General features: G+C 54.4%; 1 protein-coding gene across 4 annotated transcripts in view; it reads left to right on the top strand.

The window, feature by feature from the left end:
• RIN3 (Ras and Rab interactor 3) overlaps positions 1-23,056 on the top strand; it is a 117,965-nt gene extending 94,909 nt beyond the window's left edge. For 2 of the 4 annotated variants that reach the window (XM_079914621.1, XM_079914619.1), the window contains 4 exons: positions 1,446-1,754; positions 13,679-13,810; positions 18,968-19,131; positions 21,938-23,056. In XM_079914621.1, the coding sequence (XP_079770747.1) occupies positions 1,446-1,754; positions 13,679-13,810; positions 18,968-19,131; positions 21,938-22,258 (926 nt within the window). In that variant the 3' untranslated portion in view covers positions 22,259-23,056. The remainder of the gene's footprint in view (positions 1-1,445; positions 1,755-13,678; positions 13,811-18,967; positions 19,132-21,937) is intronic. The other 2 variants (XM_079914620.1, XM_079914622.1) reach the window with 2 other exon arrangements.
• The last annotated feature ends 282 nt before the right edge of the window (positions 23,057-23,338 follow it).

Below are 23,338 nucleotides of genomic sequence, written 5' to 3'. Positions count from 1 at the left end.
GGACAGACAGGAGTGGGGTGACGGAGGCAAGGGCAGCCGTCGTCCTGTTGAAGAGGCTGGAGAAGCAAAGGGGAAGAGGGAGGCAGCAGGATGAGGACCAAGACAGCCAGGACCAGCCCTAGACCCAGACATGGGCCAAGCCTAGGCGTGCGTGCCAGGGAAGGGTTATCTTGGCCTCTACTGAGACTCAGCCGTGGGGACATGGGCCCCTCCCTCACCTCCCAGGGATAGAGCAGCTCAGGTGTCTCCCTACAGGGACAGGACTTGGGACCTCCCCTGCTGGGCCAGTAGCTGAGACCCTGGGGATCGGACAGAGCCAGAAAGACTTTCCAAGAATATTTCCCTACTGTTAACCAAAGCTGAACATTGCCTTGGTGTCAAGTTGACGTGGGTTCAAATCCTCGTTCAGGCCGCAACCAGCTGTGCGACCTGCACCGGCAGAGCCTGCGTTGGTCCATGTGTGGAGTGGGGATTATGGCATGTGTGCTGCACAGCCGCTGTGAGACCAGAGATGACTAATTCTCATTCCACTAGCTGATCAGGACGCCTCTGGGATAAGATGACATTGAACAATGAAGGAATAAGCCATGTGGATAGCCACGTGCATTTCTCCAGGCAAAGGGAATGGCAAGTGCAAAAGCCCCGAGGTAGGAGCAAGCCTGGCCGCTTGGCAGAACAGCAAGAAGGCCAAGGTAGCTGGGGCAGCATGAGCACAGGGAGCAAACGGGTGGTGAGCGAGAGAGGTCACAGGGACAGGTCGCAGAGGGGGCTTGTGGGCCACGGGAAAGACTGCAGCTTCTATGGTGGATGAGATGGGAGCCCTTACAGGGCTCTGAGCACAGGAATGTCATGATCAAACACGGCATAACAAGATTATGCCAGTTGCTGTGTTGAGAATGGACTAAAAGAAGCCAAGGCAAGAGGCTATTCATATAACTCAAGTAAGAGATGATGACAGCCTAGGTCAAGGTGGTAGCCGTGGAAATGGTAAGAAGTCAGGTTCTGGCTATACTGTATTCTTGAGACTAGATTCAGATGGATCTGGTCATTGAAAGAGACACATCAAGAATAACTCTACCAAACATTTATTGGGCACCCAGGCCCTCCAGGTACAGCTGCACAGGTTGTATACTGCACAACTCCCATGTACATGGTGCTCTCTGAGGTGGTGTGCTAGTAAGCAGCCCTGTGAGAGTTTCATGTGTGCCAGGCCCTGTGAAAAGCATTACGTACCATGCGTGGCTCCTGTGCCCTAGGCAGTGTTGGCTTTTGTTGAATGTACTACACTGTCTCACCTGTCAGAACTGCGGGCTGTACCTGCCGGGGCTGTGAGTATGTCCTTCCAGGGACATGGCATGGGGATAGCCACACTGTCAGGCAACAAGACGTGGGGGCAGGATCCCTGCAGCTGGTTTCCTCACCCTCCTGCTCTCGCCCCCCTGCAGAAGCCATCGTGGAGTCTGCCTTGTACAAGTGTGTCCTGAAGCCCCTGAAGGAGGCCATCAACTCCTGCCTGCGTGAGATCCACAGGAAGGACGGCTCGCTGCAGCAGCTCAAGGAGAACCAGGTGGTGATCCTAGCCACCACGACCACCGACCTGGGCGTGACCACTAGCGTGCCGGAGGTGCCCATCATGGAGAAGATCCTGCAGAAGTTTGCCAGTATGCACAAGGCCTACTCGCCCGAGAAGAAGATCTCCACCCTGCTCAAGACCTGTAAGCTCATCTACGACTCCATGGCCCTTGGCAACCCAGGTAGGTGGGCAGCCGGGAGGGACCCGGGCTGGGGGCGCTCTCCGGATCCCTGGAGCAGCGATATCGTATGAGGCTGGGACCCCTTCCCCTCGACAACTCCAGAGCCCTTGGAAGGCACTGGAGAAGCCTTCCCAGAATCAGAAGCCTGTTGGGGCAGGAGTAGCCACCGTGGGTTCCCTGGGGGCCGGGAGGGGAGCCACGGTTGGCTGCCACACTGAAAGCAGCCAAGGAAGCCAGCCCATACTGTGCCTTCGTATGACTTAGGCAAAGGTGCTACGTTCGTTTGCTAGGGCTGCCGCCACAAAGTTCCACAAACTGGTGACAACAGAAATTTATTGTCTCACAGTTCTGGAGGCTGGCAGGTAGAGATCAAGGTGTCAGCAGGGCCCTCCTCCCTCTAAAGGCCGTAAGGAAGGAGGTGCTCCAGGCCTCTCTGCTAGCTTCTGGGAGTTCCTTGGCTTGTGGCAACATCACTCCAGTCTTTGCATGGTGTGCTCTCTGTGTACGTGTCTGTGTCCACGCTTCCCCTTTTGATAAGGACGTCAGTCATATTGGATTAGGGGCCCACCCTACAACAGTATGACCTCATCTTAGCTAATTATATCGGCAAAGACCCAATGTCCCAGTAAGGTCACATTTCGAGGTACTGAGGGCTAGGACTTCAACATATGAGTTTTGGAAGGACACAATTCCACCCATAATGGCCACGTAACTCAGTTACAGAAGCCAGTGGGGCAGGTGTGCCCGCGCTGGGCTGGGCTGATGCGAGGGTCTGTGGTCGGAGGGGGTCGTTTGGAGGCCGGCTGGGCTAGGATGGCCTTGCTTATGTGTTGGGTGGTCGATTGGCTACTGACTGGTCTCGGATGGGGGTGACTGGGCCACGTGTTTCTCATTCTCCAGCAGGTTAGCCCAAGCTTGTACCCATGGCGGTAGTTGGGGTCCAAGTGGGCAAGTACAGACTGCAAGGCCTCTCGATATGAACTTGAACTGGCACAACGCCGGTCTGACACATTTCACTGACTCGTTTAGTCACAAGACTAGCCCAGATTTAAGGGGTGAGGAACCAGACTTCCCTGCTTGATGAGAAGAGCTGCAAAGGCACCTAGCAGGGGGTGCAGATGTTGGGAAGGGCATCATTAGGACCATTTCTAATCAGTCTGTCCCAGTGCTCCTCCAGGCAGACAAGCACAGGCACCACTGCACCGTGGTGCACACCTTACACTGAGCGCAGTGCTGGCTGGATTTCATCCCCTGACTACCCCTTCAGGTGGATGTCCCTGTGCAGTAAGCAACCTGCGTAACTGTACATGACAGCCATGGTAATGGAGAGTGGAGGGAGTTTTAACCTCTGTAGCCATACAGACTTAGGTTCAGATTCCTGCTCTGTCACTTACTACCTGTGTGACCTTGAGTGATTTACTTAACCCCATAAGACCCAGTTTCCTCATCTGAGGAAGCTGTTTTACAAAGAGGCAAAACTAGGACCCCTAATGGTTCAGAAGCCACACTTGGTCGCTTGTGGGTATTGGAAACAGCATATGTAAAATGTCAACCTCAGTGCATGGTGCCTGGCGGGCTCGACCAGTGGTGGCTGTTTTAGGGTAGGGATTCTCCATCTGCCTTGGAGAAGGGCAGGCCAGTGTGACCACAGGCCAACAGAAAACATCTGTTAGTGTGTGACTGGGGGATGGTGCAAGGTCCCCTCACCCTAGAAAAACTTCCTCACAGGCCTGGAACAGGCCACAGTTCCAGGTTGGAGTCACTCTTTTGGATTAAACTGACTTGGGTCCAACAGTCAACTGTGAGAATGAATACTGTTCCCCGTAAGCAGATGCCACCCTGACTTACAGCTGCACATTAACCCTGTATCATAATATTGGAAATGTGATTGGAAGAGAGAGGGTTACAGCAGTGGAGTCGGGGTGCTGAAGTGGAGGGTTTTCTTCATGGAGTGGGAGTCAGACCTCGAGATGGGATGTCCCATGCGGTGCAGAGTCCAGAGAACAGGCCAGCGTGTGAGCTCCACAGCTGAGAAACCGCCTCAGAAATCGCCAAGGAAGTAAGGTGGGGGTCAGCAGGCAGCCTGCACCCCCCAGAGCTCTCAGAGGTGGACCTGCTCTGTCCCAGGGGTGCAGAACCCGGGAAGCTGTCCAGGAGCCCACAGCAGCGATGTGAGGCTGGAGGTTAAGTCCCCACTGTGGCGTGGCAGAGGGCTGGCCAGGAACCTTCTCAGAGCGAGGCGGCCCCAGGTCAGCAGCGGGGGAGGGAGGCAGGCTCAGGGGGTGTCCTGCGTGGTGTGCAGAGGGGGCAGCTGGATCAGGGCAGGAAAAGAGACAAAGCCCCGTAGGACCCTTTGCTGGGAGCAGCCTCAGCGAGAACAGACAGGCGGGCCTGGGACCTTGGGGGAATGTGGAAGAGAGAGATCCGGGCTTCCTTCCCAGCTGTGTGATTGTGTCCAGGTAACTTCGGTGCTCTGAGCCTCAGTTTTGCCTGTGTTAAGTCAGCACAGCTACACCCGCGTTACGGGGCTGTTGTGAGACTGAGATGAGCCTGCAGTTTGCATCCAGCCCAGTGGCTGGCACTTAACAAGGACAGTTACCTTCCCCTCTGAACTTCTCGTTCGGGCAGTCATTCTCCCTGCCTTGAGGGGGCTCGGGGCAAAGTCAGGACCCAGGGCTCTACAGACCCTGAGCCGTTATCAGGGAGGCAGCTTTGGGCCTGAAATGGGCAATTGCGTCCTCAGCGAGTCCCCGTTTACTCAGAAGCCTTGAGCTTCCTGCAGTTCTTTTAAACACTCAGTGTCTTGGCAGTGACTTCAAACACTGTTTTGCTGACAATGAATTCACTTACTAAAAACTTACCAGCGAGCAGGGAATGGGGGAGGGAATGGCTAAATCTGAGGGAAAAGAAAGACAGAGAGGCACTGCCGGAGCTCAGCCCGTGAAAGACTGAACAGAACAAGGACGATCATAGCTTCCTTGTCCTTGGCTGGCAGGGGCAGGAAGACAGGAACCTCTGCTGATTCAAAAGCCAGCTCCAGGCAGGGAGACTCTGAGCCCAGAAATTCAGGACGGGATCAAGGCTCCGTGTGAAGATTCCCCACCAGGAACAGACCCACCAGGAACAGATGGGTTTCTTGGCAAGAGCCAGACAGTGGGTTCCCCTCCCACTGCTGAGTGAGCACTGGCCTTGTGAACCCAGTGGCTCCCAATCTTGCAGGCCTGGGCTGCCCCACTCGGAACCTCAGCCTCTTCCCTGAGAGGAAGCAGTTCCGCCAAGAAGAGCAGGGGTCTGAGGGTTCCTTCAAGGACGTGGGTTTGAACCCCGCTCCGGTGCTGTAGCCTTAGACTTGAATCTCATGGGGCCTCTGCTTGTGTGTAAAATGGGGATGATGAGACCTACCTTGCAGGTTGCCGTGCGGGGTAGAGGTGGGGAGAGCACACAGAAAACACCTGGGCTGCGTGGCCCCAAGGAGGTACTGATCTTCCAGAGCCTCTGGTTTCTAGCCCCGTTCAAAAAGAGGCTGGGAACACCTCTCTCACCTGGGCTGTGGCGAGGCTCAGAGGCAAACAGGTGTGTGGGTGAGTGTCCAGTAGATGTGAAGATGCAGGAACGGCTGCTCCAAATGTGGAGGATGCAGCCACTCAGTGGTTTCCAAGCTGGGTTCCCCGAGGCACCCCAGGGGCCGCCAGAGGGACACAGGACTGGGCTTGACCCCAGACAAACCTGCTTGTCCCTCTTTTACACACAGGGTTCCACCTGGGATTTTGTTTGAAATAACCAGTTCTGCTGCTAAATTTTTTGGCCTTTTGAGAAAACCTTTCATTTGGAAAACATTTCAGACTTCAAAAACTTCAAGAATAGGAATAGTACATTAAAATAGGAACATCCACTTACCCCTTGTGGACTGTTAATATCTTACGTCATTTGCTTTATCATTTATACTCTCTCTGTGCATATGTAATTTTTTCCTGAATCATATAAGGGCAAGTTACATACATCTTGGCCCTTTACCCCTAAATACTTCTGAGAATAGGGATATTCCCTCACATAACCACATTAAAGTTGTCTGCTTCGTAAACTTACATCAATAAAATATTTTTCTCCACTGCACTGCCTGTATTCCAGGTGGTCACTGATCTAACAAGGCTCTCATTAGCATTTCCTCCTCCAGTTCAGGGTCCGATCCAAGGTCAGGTATCGCATTTAGTTGCCTCCTTTAATCTGGAACGTTACAGCCTTTCTTTGTCTTTTATAGCATTGGCATCTTTAAAGAATACAGGTTTCCCTCCCTGCCCCCTCCCCATCTTTTCTTTGTCACGAAAGTTCCTCATTTTGTGTTTGTCAGATGTTTCCGCATGATTAGACTGAGGTTAGGCATTTTCAGTCAGATCTGGACTGACTCTTAAATTCTCTTCTGACTTTGACATGCAGTGACCTTAGGACCAGGTCTTCTGCTCACAACCTCCGCCCACCCGGCCCCGCTCCCCTCCCGCACCCTCACCCCCTCACCCACCAGACGCTTCCAGAGCTTTGCTACTCTGAGTGTGGTCCCCAGCACCCCCCGCCCCACCATGGAAGCCCTGGGAGGCATGGGCGACCCCGTGGAGGGCACAGCGCCGGCTTGGCTGCCGCCGGCCTCCACCACCGACACCCACTCTACGCAGAAAACTGCCCTTCCCCCCACCTGCCCTGCCCCAGCCCCTCAAGTCCAGGAAAGAAGCTCCACCGGCCCATCTCTCCCACTGCACGATGCTGGCGATAGTAACTGGTATCCACACGGCCTGGCTGCTGGCGAGACTGGCTGGGACAGTGGGAAAGGCAGAACTTAGAGACACAAAGCCTGAGGTAACGGCCAGGCTGTCTTTTCCAGAAAGGTAGTTGCTGTTAATGCCCATGTTACAGATGGGCCAGGATTCAAAGCTAGGATATCCTTACTCCAGAGCCTGTGCTTCCATCACTGTCCCAAGCAGTCAGCCTGGGAACGGGTCCCAAAGCTCCCGAGTCCTGATCAAGTGCTTCCTCCACTGTAGCAGGTTTAGGGGCCCGTGTCAGGGAGGGTGGGGAGCTCACAGAGACAGTGGCTTTGGATAGACCTGGCCCTCTGTCCTGCAGCCAGGAGCAGACTGCATGAGGCTCGGTGAGAGCAGTTAGAACTTCTAGAATCATCTGTCCCATTACTTTGACAGACAAGCTCTTCCCACCTCTTCAGTGTCTAAGACCCAGCATTCAGGGCTGGCCCTGCTGTTGGGGAGAAATAGCTTCAAACCCAAGAACTCCTCCATAAGATAGGCGTTGGGGGGAGGAAAGGAGAATGCAGTGCACACAAATGTGGGGCTCTTTCTTAAAAGAATAAAGAGCAGGCAACATCCGAGAGGGCAGTGAAGGCCAGCAGGCTATTCTCTTCCTTCGAGAGTCTGTATCTGGCTCAGGCAGGGCAGAGGCGGGGGTTGGGAGACCCCAGGTGCAGGGATCGACAGGCCTATGACATTGACTGAGGGTAGACAGGACAGAGAGGGAGGTCAGTCTGTTGGTTTCTAAAAATCGATGTTAAAAAATCTAAACTGATTTCTGATGACAAAAGTCACTAATGTTTATTGTAGAAAAGGATGATTAGTATTGCGGTAGATTTCTATCTGGTCTCTTTGAAGTAGATATAGATAGGTAGGTAAATAGATAATTAGTTAAGGAAATACTTTCTGCTATAACAGATAAACCCTGCAATCTCTAACTCAGTACAAATTCATTTCTCATGCATGGAAGTCCAGTTGGATGGAGGAGGGCTGGGGAGTGGGGACTGGGCTCTGCTCCGTATAGCCATCCAGGGATCCAGGCTGAGGGAGGCTTTCTAAGTCCCCCTGGGCATCGACATGCAGGTGACAGAGAGAGACAGACAGAGAACATATGTGCCAGGCCTGGAAACAAAGCATAACCTTGTTTTTATGCCCACAACAGAAATGGGGTTCAGGACCTCTAAGATGTCACGTTCTGAGGATTAGAAGCCACGTTACCCTCCTGTCTTGCATAATAACCATGTGTAACATGTAACCCAGAAGGCACCATGTTAATCACTCTCTATCTGTCTTGTCACTGAAACATCACAACCACCCCCACGAGGTGTGGGCACTGTTGTTATCCCCATTTTACAGCCAAGGAAACTGAGGCTCGGCGGGGTGAAGCAGCAAGCTCAGGGTCACACCTGAGCAGGTGAGTGGGGCCCTGGGACTTGGATCCAGGTCCTGTGCTGTACTGCTGTGTTCTCCTGCCTCTCCAGGGTGCCCTGGGGTCAGAGATGACCTCAGGGAGGCCAGGCCCAATCACAGTGGCTTCACACGTTTTCCAGCCAGGCTGGGACTTTTGGCCTCTGGTCCCTGCACCCGCAGCCTGTGTGGCTGACTGGCTTGTGGGCTGAGCTCTCCGAAGAGGAACCCAGGGAGCTGGAGTGATTTCCTCAGGGATCCACTGTTGCTCAAAGCAGAACTGAGACTTAAGCAGCATCTGCAAAAAGCACAAACAACCCAACAGGGTCGCTTTGGGAAGCTCAGTGGGAGAGAGGCTGGCCTCTCGTCTCACGTCAGCCACAGAGTACAGGGAACCTCCCTCCCTCGGGCTCCAGCTCTTTCATCCGTGCAGCTGGGAGTTCAAACTAGACCAGTGGTTTTCCAACTGGTCCCGGGGAACTCTCGAGGGACTCGAGGGACTGGGGACATCTTGCAAGGGGAAAGGGGGAGGAGGGGAAACAGCAAGCCAGCCCTGCTGTCCGACTCTGATCAACCAGAGCAGCCCAGTTCTGTATAAGATCTACCCCTTAACGAAAGGATTCCACTGCAAAAGGAAATTGAAAACCTCCTGTTCTAGAGGCTTTCTACTTCCTGCCATCCTGTGTTTTTATCAGATAAGTTCATTCATTCAGCAGTTCAACAAACATTTATTGACAGTATGGATGTTAACAGGAAACCCCAGCCCCTGTTTTTAGGATGGTCACAGTTCAAGTGGAAAAACAGAGCATTCAACAGGCGACAACCGTGCAGTGAGATAAATGATATTCATTCATTCATTTAGCAAGTATATTTATTTATTTATTTATTGTTTAGATGTTGGGAGTAGGAGTTTATTAATTAATTAATTTATTTTGGCTGTGTTGGGTCTTTGTTTCTGTGCGAGGGCTTTCTCTAGTTGTGGCAGGCGGGGGCCACTCTTCATCACGGTGCGCGGGCCTCACTATCGCGGCCTCTCTTGTTGCGGAGCACGGGCTCCAGACGCGCAGGCTCAGTAGTTGTGGCTCACGGGCCTAGTTGCTCCGTGGCCTGTGGGATCCTCCCAGACCAGGGCTCGAACCCCGTGTCCCCTGCATGAGCAGGCAGATTCTCAACCACTGCGCCACCAGGGAAGCCCTATTTAGCAAGTATATTTATCAAACACCTACTACTGTTGAGGCATCGGATATAAACAGTGAGCACGATAAAGTCCCTGCCCTCGTAAAGCTTTCATTACCTGGGGAGAGACAGCTAATAAACAAGGAAACAGGAATACAAAATCTATCATCAGATGCTGAAACAGGCCACTAGAATGAATAAAACAGGCTAAGCGGTCTGGGGAGTGTGAAGGAGTTTGCTGTTCTGGGTTGGGAAGTCAGGGGAGGCCTCTCTGAGTTAACATGTATTTGTTTTTCCATTCTTCAATGACAAGCCCAGGGAAACCCGTTATAAGGGCACTGAACCTAGCTGGTGGGGAGTGGGGGTCTTGGGTTAAAACTTCCTGGGGGCAGGAAGTGGCTTCAGGTGGGAATCGTGGCGGAGGGTTAGGGCCAAAGCAGCCGTGTGCTGCCCCAGGATCGTTGCACCAGCCACACCCACTTTCAATAAGAACCCAGTCAACACATTTCAAGGGGCAGTTATGATAAGATGATAGATTCTTTCCTCTAGATCGGGGTCTGCAGGCCAACTCTGGCCTGCCGCCTGATTTCGTAAATAAATTTTTATGGAAACAGCCACGTTCATTCATTTACACAGTGTCTCTCTGGCTGCTTCTGTACAATGGTTGAGTCAAATAGTTGGGACAGAGACCATGTGGCTCATGAAACTAAAAATACTTACTATCCAGCCCTTTATGGAAAAAAATTGCCAAGCCCTCTTTTAGAAAATGCTTCCTAGAAGACAACACTTTATTTTTAATCCAGCCACTTGTTCGACGCTCACAAGGGCTCTGAGTAACAGACTGAGTTTTGTTATTACCTCTGGTTTGCAGATAAGAAAAGTGAGGCTCAGAGGTAGTGGCCCGAGATCACATAGCTGGTTAAGCGGCCGAGTCGGGCGCCTCCTGATCCAGTGTCCTCACGGTTTGTGAGACCCAGGTGTGCACGCTTTCGCTCATTTTTATCAGAGCTCTTCTCCTCCAAAATCCCCCAGCTTATGAAACACGCATCAGGTCCCCAGCCAGCTCTTTAAACTATAATCGGCTCCCCCAGCATCTACAGATGGAAAACAGATGTGACTTTGGCAAAAAGAAAGCAGGAGTCAGCAGGAAATGCAGGCTGCAGCCCAGCAGGCCTTTCAGAGGTACAGCCTGATGGATGCGATCCCTGATCCACGCAAGACAGATGTTTCGACCACAGGTGAATTATTTGGCAGCTGTGCCCCAGCCTCTCAGTGTTGCTGCCCGAGGCCCCACTGTGTGCAGGGCTGAGCCCCGAGCCCTAAGCCTTGGGCTCCAGGCTTCAGGGAAGGAGAATGCAGCCCTAACCATCCCTAGGATGTCGGGTGGGAGCCAGTGCATTTATATGATGCTTAAAGTTTATGTTTGTCCACAAATAGCTCTCAGGTCAGGGATCCTGTGTGGGCATCTCTCACCACATCAGGGAAGAGAGACCCAGATTCTGCTGACCAGCTGTGGGGCCTGGAGCAAATTTCTCCCATCCCTGAGCCTCAGTTTCCTCACAGTGAGGTTGGACTTGATGAATCCAAGGCCACTGGTGTGCTAAGTCAGCGATGATACGAACCATCTCATGGGAGCTAGCCGTCTGCATCTCTTCCCCACTCCATGTTCATGTTGGTAGCTTGAAGCTGGCCGTTGTGGAAAGATTTATGCCATGCAAATTGGCAAATGCAGCAAATCAGAACTTTTTTTTTTTCTTAGCAGGGCCGGTTGTTAAGGATTCTCGTCACACCACTGTCTAAGGCCCATAATGGATCCTAGTTTCCTTGACCATGGCCCCAACCATGGGCAAGACAGAGTGGTGCCTGGTGGGAGCACATGTGGGTCCAGTTCAGCTCACTGTCGGTGTCCTGCATCCCAAGCTCTGTGCTGGAGACTGGGAAGGCAGTGATGGGGCAGAGGCTCAGAGAGGTTAAGTGACTTGCCCGAGCTCACATAGCCTCCAACCCTGCCTTCAGGGAGTTCACGATCCGAGGAAAAGGGCAGGCTCTGAAACAGTCAAGGGTGTGGGCACTAGAGCAGGAACCATCCAACTGTGCTTGAGGATGTGGGAAGGCCACGAGAAGTTAGTAAGGGAAAGGTAGGGAGGGCAGTCCAGGCAGAGGGAACCGTGTGTGCAAAGGCACAGAGGAGTGAAAGTGCCCGAGGAGTTCAACCGAGATTCAGCACAGTGGGGTGCCCCATGGGAGTGTGATGGTGGCAGAATGCCATTCTGAGTAGGAAGTTGTCGTTCTGAGTTCCCCCTAATGGGGGAAGGAGTCCTGGAGTCCGTGTAGAGGCCCGTCTGAGTCAGTGCCAGGCCCGGGCTCTGAGCTCTTGCTGGGAGCTCAGCATTCATTCATTCACTCACCCAGCACCACCTCTGCCGTGCGTGCTCTGTGTACTGGGGAGACGGAGAGGAAGTGCTCACCGGTAGTTGGAGGGACAGACCTGGGATCGAAGGAGTCCCCTGCAGTGGGCTAGCTGAACGCAGTGTCATGGAACCAAGGAGATGGGCCCCAAAGCCCTTCCTGAGAATCAGCCGAGATCCTCAAGAAGGGCTTGGGGAGAAGAAGAAAAGGGCAAAGCACTTTCCATCCCCACCAGGCACAGAGCCGCAGTCCAGAGGGCTTCCTTCCCCATCTCTCTGAGTCCTCAGACCTTGGGCTGGAGCTGGACCATCCTTCTGGCTGAATGTCACTGTCCCTTCCAGCAGGGTTTCTCACCTTAGCACTATAGACATGTGGGGACTGAGTAATTCATCTTTATGGAGGGCTGTGCTGTGGCCCCTGAAGGGCAGAATCACCCTGGTTGAGAACTACTGCTCCAAAGCAAATGAACTTGCCTGATTGTATTTTTGGGTGAGCTGTTAATACAATAGCAAGAAAAAATTGGTGTTCTTGGAGGCGGAGTAAAAATTCAATCAGCTCTTAACCAATGCATGAGTTACAGGTGAATTCCAAAAGGCACAGAACTGTTTCCCATCCATGCTGCTGGACATGCCTTGTTCCCTAATTCATAAATCAAACAAGAAAAGAATCTCCCGTGTGCCAGAATTCTAATGATTAAATTATCAACGTGGAAGACAACTGCAGGCACAAAATAATCTTTCCCCAGGAACTCTTTAGTCGTGTCTCAGGCTCATAAAGGTTTATGGAAGATGTTCTCCAAAACTGACTAATTCTGTGCACAGGCACAAGAACCTTGAAAGAAATGATCAGAGAGCTCAGAACACAGAGCTGGAATAAGAGGAACGACATTCTTCCTTAGTGGGCATTTCCATGGAGGCGGTACAGAAGCACTCCACTGTAAATCGTTTCCTAGAATTCTCACCAAAACCCCATTGGATGTCATGCTATCTGTGTCAGTTCACATGTGTCTAGAAATGCAGGCTCAGAGAGCTAGAACACTTAGCCCACGGTCTTATAGCTGGTAAGGAGTCCGGGTCTGACTCTGCTTTTCAGTGCTGTGTGTTACCAACCCCATCAGCCGATTCATTTTACAGGTGGAAAAACTGAGGCCGCCTGAGAAAGCGGAACAGATATGTCAATAATAGCTGACTTTTCCATTGCGCTCATGGGTACCGAATCACTTTCGTATTCTTTTTCTCATTTCATTCTCTCAAAAAACGTGAAAGGCCGTCAGGGCATCTTTTTTTGTTTTTTGTTTTTTGTTTTTTCTTTAGTGGTACTCGGGCCTCTCACTGTTGTGGCCTCTCCCGTTGCGGAGCACAGGCCCGGACGCGCAGGTTCAGCGGCCATGGCTCACGGGCCCAGCCGCTCTGCGGCATGTGGGATCTTCCCGGACCGGGGCACGAACCCATGTCCCCCTTATCGGCAGGCGGACTCTCAACCACTGAGCCACCAGGGAAGCCCCTGTCAGGGCATCTTTTAGGCCCATCTCCAGCCCCCTCCTTCCCCAAGGTATCTATTACTGTCAAGAGGCTCTGAGCCCCGGGAACATCTCCCACAAAAGCAGTAGTGATAAGTTATTCCTTTCAGAGGTATTTACGTTTTAGAAGAAACCCTAGGGAAAAGGCACTGCTTAACCCAAAAGAATGAAGGTTGGAGGGGAAACTTTAGGCCTGGTAGCATCTGGTCGAGGGAGGGCTTCACTTCTGCAAGTGGAGAGAGAGATGTGTGGTTCCCAAAAGACGTCAGTGTTAGACAGACATCTGCTTCTGGGTGCTTCCATGAATAAGTGTGACGTGAACTTAACTGAAGGCGTTGCAGGGGAAGAGCTGGGAAAGGGGAAGGGACTGGGTCTTGCCTACGCAGCAGAGGGCACTTTTCTCAGTTCCTTCTTCCTAAACCCAGACTGTGTCTCAGGCCTCCCGACCAGGCTGATCCCAGGGTCGCCCCCTGTCATGAGAGTCAGGAGAAAACAGGAAGGCTCCTCTTCCAGGGGTGACCACCCCCCACCCAGCAAACCACCGTCCCCTTGCCCTGGGCAGGGAGCGGCTCACAAGGAGAGCCTCACACTCACCACCTTCTGCCTCCTTCCTCTCCCAGGGAAGTCCTACGGGGCAGACGACTTCCTGCCGGTGCTCATGTATGTGCTGGCCCGCAGCAATCTCACGGAGATGCTTCTCAACGTGGAGTACATGATGGAGCTCATGGACCCTGCCCTGCAGCTGGGGGAGGGTGAGTCACCACCCCAGGCCCATCTCCGGAACCCTGGGGCCCATCGCCCACTCCTGACCCAGCCACACCAAAGGCTTGCTGGAGGGCCCAACAATTACCTCCTGGATGCCAGACTCCACTAAGCCCTGGGACACAACAGTGCCTGACACAGCCCCTGTCCTGGGGGGCTCACAGACTAGCAGGGGAGCTGGGCCAGTAAAGAGACCTTGTCACCTATGCTAGACAAGGGAAGCCCAGAGAGTACCAGAGCACGTTACTCAGGCTGTGCAATCAGGGAAGGCTTCCTGGAGGAGGTGATGCCTGAGCTGAGCATTGAAGGATAAATAGGGGCCAGTCAGATAAAGAAGGGGGAGAGGCAGTCTTCACAAAGGGAACAGCAGTTGCTGGCAGTGTACAGGATAAGGGAACAATGGTCAGCTCTTAGACAGGGGTGGCCCTGGGGACTCAGCCCCCTGCTCATCCAGATCTGGGCCAGGTACGCGTCAGTGGGAGGAGGGTAATGCTGTGGTGTGGGCAAGAGGCCAGGCACTCTCCTGTAGGGTGATGACAGGGGTGTAATTTGTCCCACCCTCACCTCCCCTTCCCTTTCCTCCTTCCTGTCACTTCGTCCCATACACTTAGCCTCGGCCACCCCTCCACCAAGAATCCCTGAGGTGCAGCCATCCCAGATAGCAGTTCTGAGGGAGCCCCAGGCTCCCTCTGAGACACCACCCCCAAAACGGTGAAGAGACTCTTAGGCCCCCAGTGGCCCCTTTGGGCTTTGTGGTTCTTGAGATAAGCTGGCCCTCTTTGCATCTGTTTGCATTTTTAGACTGTGTCGGTCTCTGGGGGGGACGGTATGACGTGGTTGGTTCTGTGAGTTCTTGGAAGCTCAGGGGAGCGTGTAAAGCTGTGCAGGACTGGCCCGCCCCCGTGGTTTGTTGTAGAGTCATAGAGAGTGTCAGGGAAAGAGCCCTTTGGCGGGTGGAAGGATGGAGCGAGGCTGTGGGGCTCTGCACTTGATCTCAGCACTGGCCGTCTCTCTGGCAGTGGTCGGCCCTGCCCTGGCCGCCGTGGCTCCTGTTCCGTCCACGGCCTGCATCCTTGCTGCCAGACAGGACTCCAGGCCAGGCGCAGTGGCGAACAGGGACAGGACAGGGACATCCTTGGCCCAACTACCCTCTCCTTATGGACCTGAAGCCCCCTGCCCCAATCCTGTCATAACCTCCTGCGATCCTTCTTCCTGTTCCCGAAACCCACAGGGGGTTCGGGTGGGAAAGCGGAGGTCCTGCAGGCAGGAGAGCTAGTCTGTTCGGGGCTACATTAAGTATTTTTAAAAATTGAAGTATGGTTGATTTATAAGATTGTGTTTCAGGTGTACAGCAAAGTGATTCAATTATATATATATATATATGTTTCTCAGATTCTTTTCCATTATAGGTTATTACAAGATATTGAATATAGTTCCCTGTGCCACACAGTAAATCCTTGTTGCCATCTATTTTATGTATAGGACTACATTAAGTATTTTTGAGGCAAGCCAAGTACAAATGAATACATAAAGATCTTAAACATTCCACATTTTCTGACCCAAAGCTGCCTGAATACCCTGCAGCCTGCCCCTTTTAGACTTAAGGGTCAGAGCCCCTGCCCCACCTCTGGACCTGTGGGGAAATTTCTAAGGGATCTATGAGGTGTTTGCTGGAAGAAAAGATGGCAGGGCAGAGCCTCGCATGCCACCACGTACCGCCCCTCCCAGCAGACCCTGCCCAGGGCAGCTCTGAGGACCATGCTGCACGCACCAGGAGGTGGGCTGTGTGGCATGGGTGCCTCTCTCTCTTCCTACGCCCATAGCCAGGGTGGGAGGTCACAGCAGCCAGGACAGCCCAGCCTCACAGGTGTTGGGCTCCGACAGAAGGATGACTTGGGGGTCTCCAGCATGGGCAGGAGCTTCCGCCCAAGTCTGCCAGCTGGTAGACCTCCATCTAGACATATCTGGGCCCAAGAGCAGGAGGACGGAGCGCCAGGCGGGCAGTGTTCCTGAGTTTCCCCAGGTTCACCCTCCTGTCTTTGCTGGGTGGTGGCCCACAGGGTGCTCCGTCACCAAAGCCTCTGAGGTGCAGTGAAAAGAGGGGCTTGCCTGGGAGGTGGGGGGGTGCGGAGAAGCAGAGCCCCCGCTGGCCAGTCCCCGCCCGTGATGCTCTGCAGAGTCAGACATGCCCGGGACAAGGGCAGGCCCCTGGGAAGTCCCTGCTCTTGAGAACTTGTTACTCCATCCTAAGAGGAGAACTAACACAGGGTGTAGAAAAAAGAGCAGTTTGGAGGCTGGATTTGGTCCCAGTTCTGCCTCTGATCGGCTGGAGACCTTGGGCAAGTCACTTAACCTCTCTGGCTTGGAAAAGGGAAGGCATTGGGCTAGGTTTGGGGTTTTCAGACCATCTGGGCACCTTCTGCAGAGGCAGCTGGGGGAAGGATGAGAGGTGGAGGGGGCCTCTGCCTTCTTGTGTTTCACAGTCTGAACAAACACATCTGCATTCTCCAAAAAGCCTGCAAGGCCGTCACATTCTTTCAGCTGGTTCCACGTGCTGGAATTTGGCAAAGATTGTGACTGGGTCCCACTTTTTCGCAGCAGGCTTCTGGAGAGTGAGAGATCAGGGACTTCCTGTAAGAAGTAGAGAGGACCTGAACGCTGGCCTGATGGGACCCTGACCCCTTTCTCCCCCGTCTCTCTGCAGCTCCCACCACTCTGGGCAATTACAGGGCAGATGGGAGACCCAGGCACCTGCTGGGCACCTGGCTGGAGCCAGCTCAAAATACAAACCTCTCCAGAAGCACCCTCATAGATTCCTTTACCCACATCCCGGCTGCACCCTGGCTGACAGCTGGCCATCCTGGGCTAGTAATCTCTTAAGAGAGGCAATGAGGTTTTCCCATCAATGGACAGCACCCTCTCCCTGAAGAGAACGCTCGACTCCAAAACTCACAGTGCGAGGAGTTGCCTGCCACCTAGTGGTCATGGCAGGAACTGCAGGACCCCCAAGTCCAAGGGAGGTCTACTGGGAGAGCCAGGAGGCTGTAAAAAAAAAGCAGGGCTTGAGCAGGCAGGAGTGCACTCGCAGGGCTTCGAGTTCCTCCCCTTTGCCCAAGGTGGGGAACCTCCAGAGCAGCTCCCTTAGGTCACCTAACCACCGTGCAATACTCGCATGTTACCGAGCACTGCACTTCATGTGTATTGATCTCATTTACTTTCCACAACATTATGGATTTTGCAGATGAGGAAATGGGAGCATAGAGGACACTAACTCACCTGAGAGCACAGGGCTCTCTGCCGAAGACCGAGACCTAAACCCTGCTCTCTGACTCCAAAACTGACCATTCGCAGTCAGCACACTGCACTCAGCTCCTCCCTTCCCAGCCAGGGGGATGCGATCACGATGGGAAACAGGACCATGGGGGAATGCCAACTAGAGGACAGGGCTCTCTGCCAGCAAGGGCTGGAGGCACCAAGGAAGGCTTCTTGCACACCCAGGCTTTGAGCTGGGCTGGAAAAGAAGACCCATGAGAGGTCTGCCGGCCCTTCTCTGATAAGGGACACCAAGCCAAGTTCCATGCTGGCCTTGATATACCTATTTCAAAAGCTGTCTTCTTCCTACACTGCCATGAAAGGGCGAGTGATCCTGTGGCAATAAACCCCTTTATCTCGTCCCCTGCCCACCCCGGTCAGGGTATGAACTTTTCCCATACTGGTTGTGAAATTTGTAGGAATATGTAGACGGCTTCATCCAGTGGAGCAGTTAGGAATGCTTTGGGCTGCAAATAATTACGATGTAACTAATAATGGTTTAAATCAGAGTGAGGGACTGGTTTGTCTCTTGCATCAAGAAGTCTTGGGGTAAGCAGCTGATAATGGTGGCAGCTTTTAGCCCCACCATCAGGAAATCGTAGACCCAGCTCTTTCCATTGCTCTTCAGGATGTGAACTTTTGTCTTTGTGCCTATCACCTCTGATCACAAACAGCCGCTGTGCCTCCAGGCTCACCTCTGTGTTCCAGAAAAGAGGAAGGGGGACAGACAGAAACCAGAAGGGATACAGTAACTGAGTCTGTCCCTTGCAAAAGGCTTTCCTGGAAGCGCCACTCAGGGACTTCCACTTACATCTAAGTAACCAGAACGGGGTCTCCTGCCCTCTACCCTGAACTACAAGAGAATCTAGGAAGTGAGCATTTTCAGTTGAGTGCGGCTTTACCCCACAAAAGTAGAGTTCAGTTAATTAGGAAGAGAGAGAAGATGGGATTTGGGCGGCTCACTAGCAGATGGGCCTCATGTCAAAACTCATTGCCCTGGTACCCAAAGGGCTGGGGAGAGGCTTGGTGAGTGGGAAAGAGGCCCAGGGAAGCACTGCAAGTCCTTGGCCAAGCCACCCTGCCTCCTCTAGAGTGAGGGGCGAAACAAGGCTAGTGCTTCTGAAACATTTTAACCAAAGCCTCCAGCGAGCCAAGGAGAGGAAACTTGTAAGCATCTGCGCAAATTGTTATCTTTTATCTTAACACTTCATGTAAATTTTGTAGTCTGAAGTATTTCGAAGCTTAAATTAGGAAACATTAGGTATTAGGAATATGTGTGAATTAACTTAAGGTAAAAAGAAATGGAGAAATAAATGAATCAAAGTTTTTACTTTCCTTAAATCTTTAAAAAATAGTGTGTGATAGTATGACCGTAATTAAAATTTTCTCCACATATTTTTAAGTCGTTTTTTAAAATAGGGTATATATGACACATACAGTGTGGAGTCTCCCACCCACCCATGTCTCCAAGGCACCCCTTTCCCCACCCTAAAGACATCCGTGCTTCTTGTGTATCTTTACATTGTAAAGCTCATTGTAAAACTAAAAACTCATTTTAAAACATCACTTAAATACAAGCAAGAGTTACGTCCCAAAAGGAACGAGCTTTGATCGGGGCCGTACAGATCAGGGCTGGACTTGAAGCTTGTGAGGCTGCGGTGGGCACAGAGCTGAAGTTGGGCCGGTGACCAACGGGGCGGCAGGCGCCTCCTTGCAGCGGCGATGGGTGGGGCTTACAGAGGTGGGCGGGGCGGGCCGAGCTGGGACCAGCCCCCTCCCTTTGGGGGTGGGCGGAGTCGGTCCTGGCTCAGCCTCCACACCCTTTCCCCTCGCAGGTTCCTACTATCTGACCACCACCTACGGGGCCCTGGAGCACATCAAGAACTACGACAAGATCACGGTGACCCGGCAGCTGAGCGTGGAGGTGCAGGACTCCATCCACCGCTGGGAGCGCCGGCGCACGCTCAACAAGGCCCGGGCCTCCCGCTCCTCCGTGCAGGTGACGCCTGGGGCAGAGGGTGGGAGGGGGGACGCCTGGGACAGACGGTGGGAGGGGGGACGCCTGGGACCGACGGTGGGAGGGGGGACGCCTGGGACAGAGGGTGGGAGGGGGGACGCCTGGGACAGACGGTGGGAGGGGGCCGGCGGACCTTGCCCCAGACCATCCCTACTGCCCGCTGGCTAACAAGCCTGACGCCGACTGGCTGCTCTGGCCAGCCAGCCCAGCCCCCAGGGGCGTTCACGTGGGAGGCAAAGACACCGGCTCTCGCCTGCCAGCGTGTGCCCAGCCCAGTGGCGGTTGCGGGGTGGGAGTGGAAGTTAAGGGGTGGAGACTACAAAAGTATCAGCAGGCCTCGGTGGGCAAACATGGTAGGGATATGGGACATTTATCCACTCTTCCTTAGCACCTATGATGTCGCAGCAGGCTGTTAGGGCTGGAGATGTGAACAGTAAGTCGTCCCAGTGAGAAGCCCACGAGGGCCCATTCCCACCTGTGCTTCCCACCCCTTCCCATTCCTGCCCCTCATTCCCTATGGTCTGGGTTAGATGCCCTCCTCTGTGCTTCCTGCTGCTCCTTCGCCCTTTACAGCACATATACACTGTATTGTAACCATCTGTGTATGAAGCTATCACCCTGAGAGAGCAGGGCCCATTGCTCACGTGTCTTAGGGGTCCCAAGCCCAGGGCCCGGGACAGAGTGAGACTGGGGTGCATGCAGAATGGGCAGAGTTAGGACAGTGAGCCAGGCTGCAACCCAGAGCTGTAAACAGCTCTACAGACTCACTTACCTGGCACCCAGAGCTCGCTGGACCTGAACCCCACGCCTGGCTTTCCAGATGGCCCTTCTGTAACCAGCAGAGCCCAGGCCTGGGAGGCAAGAGGCTCAAGGTGTGGACCCAGCTCTGTACTAGCTTGCTGTGTGACCCCGAGCAGTGTCTGCCCTCTCTGGGACTCAGTTTTCCTATCAGCTCAGGGGGACTCTGGACTCTTTGAGCTCTGCCTCCCCAGTACCTGTTCTAGGCGGCCAAGCTGATGTCCCCTCTCCTCTAATCAATGGTGTCTTGATAATGTTCAGTAACTGGTTCTCTGGGGAGGGAAGAAAAAAAACCCTCTGATTTCAGCTTCTGTCGATTTCCATGGTATAAATGCTCCCACCATGGCTGATTTCAAGCTACTAACTTGGCATCACTGAACTTGGAGTTGGGAAGCGGGTATGAGCCAGCATGAGTTGGCAAGTACCAGCTCCAGCACACCACCACTCCCCACCGCCTCCTGGGACAGCTGTCCCTCCACCAGCTCTTGGAATGTGGACACTCTTGGTCCAAGCCTGACCCAGGCATTCCTTACTTCTTGCTTCCACCCTGTGGATTCCCAGTGCTGACAGGCAGCGCATCAGTGCCTCCCGCTCAGGGAGGCGAAGCTCAGGAAGAGGCTTGGGCTGAGGAGTTTCTCAGCACTCTTTCTGGGGTAGGGGGAGGTCACCACCCTCTTCCTCCTCCCCCAGTGCCTCCTCTGCACTCCATGCCCTAAATCCCTCCCCTGGGAGTGAAGGCCCGGAGCTTGACCGTCATCAGGTGTAAAGGGCCCTTGGGAGGCCTAACGGGGGACAAGGAGAGCATAGGCAGCCACTGAGACCCAAGGAAGTGGATGGGCTTTCCTCTCCCGGAAGAAAGACTCTGGACACAGAGCCTGCCCTTCACACGCATTCACTACTCTGCAGCCATAATTACCACCATTCTGAAGCGGTCATCGCTCTCATGGTCCGCCTCCCCCTCATCAGGAGACGGCTGTGCTGCCACCATCCTTCCACGAGGGGGCAGCCCTGCACACACCACTTCCTACCCGTCCTCTGGGTCCTCGGGGGAAGGGGGACTCTTCCAGGCTCTGAGCTAGTTTTATGTGCTTCCTCACAGCCACGTAGTAAGGACTGGTTTTATCCCCAGTTGACAGTTGAGGAAATGGAGACTCAGAGAGGTGTAGGTCACACAGTGGGAGCAGATTCAAAGCCAGGCAGGGACTCCTTCCACCATCTCTGGTGGAGGAAGGTGTGAGTGTGATGTTCTGTGCGAATGCTCCCATCCCCAGCCTCGCAGGCATCGCCTCACCCTTGCCCACGTAGCTTATGAGGTGCAACTCCTCCACCTGTCCTAAAGCCCCCATCCTTCAGGCCCAGCTCCCCAATCCCTTTCCCCTAAGTCTTCTCCCCCCACCCCCGCCCTTCCCTGCCTGCCTGCTCCCCCTCGGAACACCACGCTTCTTACCCCCAGGCTCTTCCAGCCCTAAGGCCTGAACTGTTCTACCTGCCTTAGCTGCCCCAGCTGAGCCATGGATGCTGGGGGTGGGTCTGAACCTCTGGTATTATTTATGCTGCCCTGCGTGCCCAGCATAGCACCTGGGAGGAAGAGGGGCTCAGGGAGGAAGAGATGAGAAAGCGAGTGACAGATGAATAAATGATGGCGAGCACGTGGACTGACCACCAGGGGGCGGGCGCTCTCACTCATTGCCGAGACTGCAAGCCAACCGACTGACCTGGAATGGTCGGCCCCATCGAGAGCTGAGGCTCAGAGAGGGAAGGCCCTTGCCTGAGATCACACAGCAGGGTCAGCTGCAGGTGCCCCGACTGCCAGCCTCACGACCCCTCCTGCCATCCATCCGCTCTCTACAGAGAGGACCCCTGGGGTACAGAGAGTCCAAAGGACTTGTTCAAGACCACGCAGCTCCTCACTCCTGCCCAAGCTCCCAGCATCGGAACGGGGGTGAGACCCGACGCCGGTGACCCACGCCCCCTGCATCTCGCCCCATAGGACTTCATCTGCGTGTCGTACCTGGAGCCCGAGCAGCAGTCACGGACGCTGGCGTCGCGGGCGGACACGTTGGCCGAGGTGCTGTGCGCTCAGTGCGCAGAGAAGTTCGAGGTGGTGCAGCCCCAGGACCACCGGCTCTTCGTGCTGGTGGACGGACGCTGCTTCCAGCTGGCCGACGAGGCGCTGCCGCACCGCATCAAGGGCTACCTGCTGCGGAGCGAGCCCAAGCGCGACTTCCACTTTGTGTACCGGCCCCTGGACGGCGGCGGGGGCAGCGGGGGGCCGCCCTGCCTCGTGGTGCGGGAGCCCAACTTCCTGTGAGGCCGGGGCTGCAGCCCCTCCAAAGGCAGTGTTCACCCAGGTGGAGAAGCCGTCAGAAGACCCGGTCCGCGCCCTCACCCCACACACTCACACTCAGCCACACCCACACACGCACGCACACACTCTCCCAACAGGAATGCCCACGCGTCACACGTGCTCACAACCCACTGAGCGCGCGTAGACCAGCGTGACTTAAGCAACGTGATCAGTGGCCTCCAGCTTGCTTCCTGAAGGAGAGTCGTAGCCCCCTAGAGGCCACGTTATTCATTAGGCAGAAAGGGAAACGTCTCAGAGGGAGAAGGGACTCTCCAGCCCCCTGAAGCAGAGTCCAAGCCCGGCCCCTGTTCACACACAGCCCCTCAGGCCAGTCCCTCTGCCCCTGCCCCCCATGCCCGCCCGATCCTCAGTCTTTCCGGGGAGGGCTTCCCGTTTCCCCAGGACTGTCCTCAGGAGGAGTGGCCTGGCCCCAGCTGCTCCCACGCCCCTCTTCCCACAGGATGGAGCTGGGATGCTCTGGACCCTCCCAGCATCTCAGGAGCAGCTCAGGGTGTGTGGGGAGACAGCCCTCCCCCGATCCCTGCATAAGAGCCTGCACTTGGCTCTCAGCACCCGCAGCCCCGCCGCAGCTCCCGAGCCCCTCCAGGAGCAGCCAGACGTGCACTGGGACCTCCAAGTGAAGCCGGCTCCGTGGCTCCGTGGGTGAGCGCAGCCTCGGCCACGGGGGACACTGACAGGGCCGTCGCCTTGGGGGGCACCCCAGGGCTGTGGCAAGAGGCACCGTGTGGGGAGTGTTTAATAAAAGTCCTTTTGAAAAGGCGTCTCCTTTTCCTGGGCTAGAGCTCTGCTCAGCCAGCCAGGCCCCCCGTTAACAGCCTAATCCCCTTCCCAGGTGGAGTACAGAAGACCACCTCCTTTCCACCGAGGGCCCTATGTTTTGACAGAATCTGCAGCGTACTCTCAGCCCTCCGGGCCCTGGCCCCTGTCTGCCCCTCAGCCTGGTCATCTCCTGTCTCCTCCCACCCACGGTTCCCATCATTCCTGCCTCTGCCGCCTAGCCCAGGAATACCGTTCCATATAGTC

The sequence above is a fragment of the Stenella coeruleoalba genome, assembly GCF_951394435.1.
Source record: "Stenella coeruleoalba genome assembly, chromosome: 2".
Lineage (NCBI taxonomy): Eukaryota > Metazoa > Chordata > Mammalia > Artiodactyla > Delphinidae > Stenella > Stenella coeruleoalba.
This window is presented reverse-complemented; position numbering and strand designations above follow the sequence as displayed.